The sequence below is a fragment of the Propithecus coquereli genome, unplaced genomic scaffold (assembly GCF_000956105.1).
Source record: "Propithecus coquereli isolate 6110/MARCELLA unplaced genomic scaffold, Pcoq_1.0 Scaffold44, whole genome shotgun sequence".
Lineage (NCBI taxonomy): Eukaryota > Metazoa > Chordata > Mammalia > Primates > Indriidae > Propithecus > Propithecus coquereli.
The window spans coordinates 7,659,901-7,664,529 of record NW_012150174.1 but is presented as its reverse complement, the minus strand read 5'-3'; the positions used below and the strand labels follow the sequence as shown (position 1 = coordinate 7,664,529).

General features: G+C 43.2%; 1 protein-coding gene across 1 annotated transcript; it reads right to left on the bottom strand.

Annotated features, from left to right (window-relative positions):
* Window positions 1–1,529: 1,529 nt before the first annotated feature.
* On the bottom strand, window positions 1,530–4,170 carry LOC105818432 (ankyrin repeat domain-containing protein 46-like). The gene is given in 3 exon segments (XM_012654425.1): window positions 1,530–3,641; window positions 3,644–4,040; window positions 4,141–4,170. Coding segments are annotated over 2 exon segments (684 nt in total). The 5' UTR covers window positions 4,014–4,040; window positions 4,141–4,170; the 3' UTR covers window positions 1,530–3,327.
* Between the last annotated feature and the right edge of the window lie 459 nt (window positions 4,171–4,629).

Below are 4,629 nucleotides of genomic sequence, written 5' to 3'. Positions count from 1 at the left end.
TGGCAATGAGTTATAACCTGCTTGACTTTTAAGTGCGTACTCAGAGATGGCCATTTTTCATGGCAGAATACGGAGAAAAAATTTAAAAACCAGTCCAGGGAAAACCTCTTGCAAATGCTGGAATGTTGTTCTTGGATGCAGGTGTGACCCGAGGTCTGGCCGCGGGGGAGAGGAGGCCGCTGTGGGAACAGCACCACCTCGTGGCCACTTTCTGGAGCAGAGACCGGCTGCTCCCAGGGCTAAGGGTGGGCCCCTAGGTGCTCGCGCTCAAGGAACTGGGGACTTTGAGACCAGAGCCCAGGTCCATGCCTGGCAGCAAGCCCAGCTGCCTGACTCAGAAGCCCTTCTCTGAAAGCCACCACACTACTGAAGCCGTGAAGGCCACCAGGCCAGGTGTGTGACTGTGGCCGGTAGGACAGTGTCTGTATCTGGAAGGGGAGGGCAGAGCCTGAGAGGAGACGGGACAAATTTCACAATGGACGTGGCCGAGGCCACGCTGGGAACCAGGCAAACCAGGAAGTATGAACAGGGAGGGCAGGAGGGTGGTGTCTCTCTGCCTGGAAACTCAGGAGACGCAAGACAGAGAGGACTCTTCCTGTCCCCTCAGCCTGACCCTAACCTGGGGGCCCAAATGAGCCCTCCTAGTCCCCACCTCTCGGCCACACCACCCGTCCCGCTGCAGGGCTGCTGGGAAGACGAAACGAGATGGACAAGACGTAGCACAGTGTCTGGCACAGGGAAGCCCTCAAACGTCCCTGTGTCTGTCCCCCCGCCCTACTCTGTGGACTAGACACTGGGGCAACAGCAGCGAACCCAGCACGGCCACTGCCGAGACTCAGCGCCCGGTGCAGTGCGTCCCATGTAAATACGACGCGAACCACTTATTTGATTGCCGGTTGTCTAGTAGGCACATTAAAGAAGTAAAAAGAAACAGATTAAATTAATGTTTATAATATATTTTTTTAACCTAATATCTTATCATTTTAATGTAATTAAAATAAATTCAGTCATGACATATTTTATATTCCTTTTTTTCTCTGTACTAAATCTTGAAGTTCTGTGTGTAATTTCACTTATACCCCATCTCAAATTGGCCTGGCCACATTTCAAGTGCTCAGTAGGCGCATGTGGCTAATGGCTGCCCCACTGGACAGCACAGGCCTGGGGCCGGGAGGGGAGCTCTCTCGCATACACGCGTGCACATACACAAGCACACGCACTCACACACACACACACACGCACGCACGCACACACGCACATCAGTAAGTGGTAAGTGCTATATGGGGTACGGTTCTTTGATGGGAGATTCTAACTTGGACCAGCAAGGGTGAAAAAGGCTTCCTGGAGGAGGTGGCATTTACACTGGGCTTGGTAGCTGTGCGAGATTTGAACAGTGAAGCAACGAGGAAAGGTTGGAGGGTGGGAGAGGCCTGGGCACCGTCACGCACCTTCCGGTCAACTAGCGCTCAAGCCAGGTCCTGCCCACCAACTGCATCTGAACCATCTGAGAGCTAAGAGTGGTTTTTACATTTTTTTTTTTAAGGGATTTATAAATACATTTATTGATGGTATTACTGAATAGTGAATACAGAGAACAGAATACAAAGAAATCAGCACTTAAAAGGAAACATTAATCTTTAAAAATGCAATATATTTATATACATATATTGACCCATTTTGTATCTGTTTAGATTTACAAACAAATGTAAAGCTAATTCCAAAGCTTTCATTCTTAATATACTTCAATTTGAGTTCTGACGTTCTCTATTTTAAAGCAAACTATTTTTTTGCTGTATTTACAAAGTATGATTTATTTTGTTTGTATCTAACTTAAAAGGAAGACTCTGCAAGCTGATTCTGAAGCAGCTAGTTATTCAGGAATTTTACAACAGCTCTTTAAGAGAAGATAAAACCACATGAAAGAAAAAGCTTCAATACTAGTTATTTAATAAATACAAATGAGAAAATATCAAGAAGCAAAAAGAATCACAGAAATACCAATCCTATTCTAAACTATAATTTGTAATTCTAGCAACAATTCAATTAGCAGTAGCTTAGATGCTTTTGTTCTAAAAAATAAAACCATTAATTCTTTCTGTATAATTTTCTGACTTTACGCAACGAATAATTATCAAGCCTTCATATTCTTTTTTAATAACCCAAGAATACGATTTATACATTACAGAATCATTAACAAAAGAGGCTTTCAAACATACTGCTGAAAGCTGCAATATAGTTTGGGAGCCAGATTTCGATTTACATAATATTACCATTCATAAAGAGTTTATGACACCCAGTACTATATTGTTCAGCTCTGTTAACTCAGAAATACTCCATCCGTTCTTGCCTTCAGAGAATTGCTGATATGGATGGGACTGTTAAGAGAAGTCTAAGAAGGCCGCTAAACAGGATTGCACATGAAATAATCATGAACTATGATACAACTGTGACAACACAGCCTAGCTTATAGAACTGAATTTTTCACTATAATAATAGCACTACAGACTTGTGACAATTAAATATCAGAATTATTTTTCCGTGCTAACTATTCAGTAGAAAAAAGTGTTTTCTGAGTGTAATTTTGATGACTATGATACCCTTAAAACAAAAACTAGGGGAAATTGGAAATTCTTCAAGTTTATTTTTCACAGATATTAACAAGCAATGTAGTTTACAAAAACAATTATCCTAAAAACAAATAAATATAAGATTTAAATCAATCATTTTTGAAGAAAATATAGCTCATTTTCAAAAATTTTGTTTGGTTTGTGATTAGACTCGAAAATATTAAAATAAACCAAACAGATCCTAACAATACTAATTTGCTATACGAGATTCGAAAAATGTACTTCAAGTTTTAAACTTTCCCCTATCCCTAGAGAAAGTAAATAAAAAGAAAAAAGGGGGGCTCTTGCAAAAATAAACAAAAACAAAACCACCGCCCAAAACTAATCATGTAAGAAATACTTTTGCTTTTTCAATACTTCAATTGGTCCTATCAGAGTATGGTTTTGACAGCAAAGACTTCATAGCCTCTTCCTTTATCTCCCATTTTCTAGTCATTTCTATGTTTTTGTCAACAAGGCTATGTATAGGTTTTCCTAAGAAGTCAGGCTGAATCAGAGGTAGCGTTAGGATGCAGTTTACTTGATTATAGGGTGTAGTTAGTTCAAATGAACACGTCATTATCTAAAAGGATTATGATAAGTAAAAATGCAAAGAGAAAAATGTACAGCCCTCATTGCTTTGCACTAAAAGAATTTTGGGAAACTGAGAACAAATACAAAGCCAGGAAAGAGGCAATTGCCTCATCTCCCATGAGCTGCTTTAATGCACCAATTCGGGCTGGTTTTCCACGAAGGGTAGCACCCCACTCACGTAGTAGGCAATGCCAAGAGACAGCAAAGCTATGACGAAGACCAAGAGCAAGACCCTCCAGAAGCCCAAATCCTCTACGAACTCCTGCCACGTGGTTCGAAAGCTGGAAAGGACTCCTTTGCCTTGCTGTAGGTTGGGACTGAGGAGAGAATGGCTTTCCATGGCACTTTCACTCTCAGCTGTCCGCATGGTCTCCAGTTTTGAGTGGGTTCCTCTGTTAAATCCTTTTGCCTCATGTTCTTCCAAAAATTCCAGCAGTCGATGACATCTTTATTCACACCCCTGCGTTTTGCTAGAACTAAGGGGATAGCACCTTGATGATTGCAAATATCGATTTTGAGTCCATTGGAAACTAAGAATTGAATAGTATCCACATGGCCACAAAGGTGAAGAGCTGTGTTTCCTTGATAATCTGTGGCCAGAAGATCAGCACCAAATTTATGCAATAACTGGCAGATGTCTACATTCCCTCGGGCTGCTGCCAGGTGAAGGCCTGTTCTGCCCCTGCTGTCACGAATATTTGGGTCAAAGCCACTTTCCAAAAGCCGCTTGGAATAGTTAAAGTCTCCATCAATACAGGCTTGTAGCAAGGGCACATTAGTCTGAGAAGAATCATTTACAAAAACGTAGGACATTGTTCTGATATGATGGATAGAACACGCACAAGCCTTAAGATGAGATCTTCTTTTCAGTGGTCACTCAGCAGTGTCTCCGAATTCTTACAAAGGTTCAACAAAAATGCTGTAATGTGCTGGCAAGGATCTGCGACTCAGAGGCGCAGCGGCGACAGCGGCACCTCCTGGTGGCGACGGCGAGCCGGTTTTTACATTTTTAAATGGTTGAAGAAAAATGAAAAGAAGAAAGATAATATTTCTTGACATGTGCAAATTATGTGCTATTCAAATTCCAGTACGCATAAACAAGTTTTATGGGAACGCACCCTCTCCTGTTTGCTCATGCATGGTCTATGGCTGCTCAGGCACCACCGTGGCGGAGTAGAGCGGCTGGGACAGAGACCACAAAGGTAGGGGGGGCCGGAGGAGGAGGGCTGGGGAGAGGCTGCTGAGGGCCAGGCCTTGCATACCAAGGCGAGGGTGGGCACCGTGACAGCCACGGAAGGCTCGTAGGTGGGGAGGGAGGGAAGTGTCAGGTGCTTTAGGAAGGTGGCAGGAGTGACAGAGGGCCTGAGGGGTGAGACCAGAGGTGGAAGTCAGGTCATGATTCGGGGCAGGCGGCAGCCATGGGAACAGA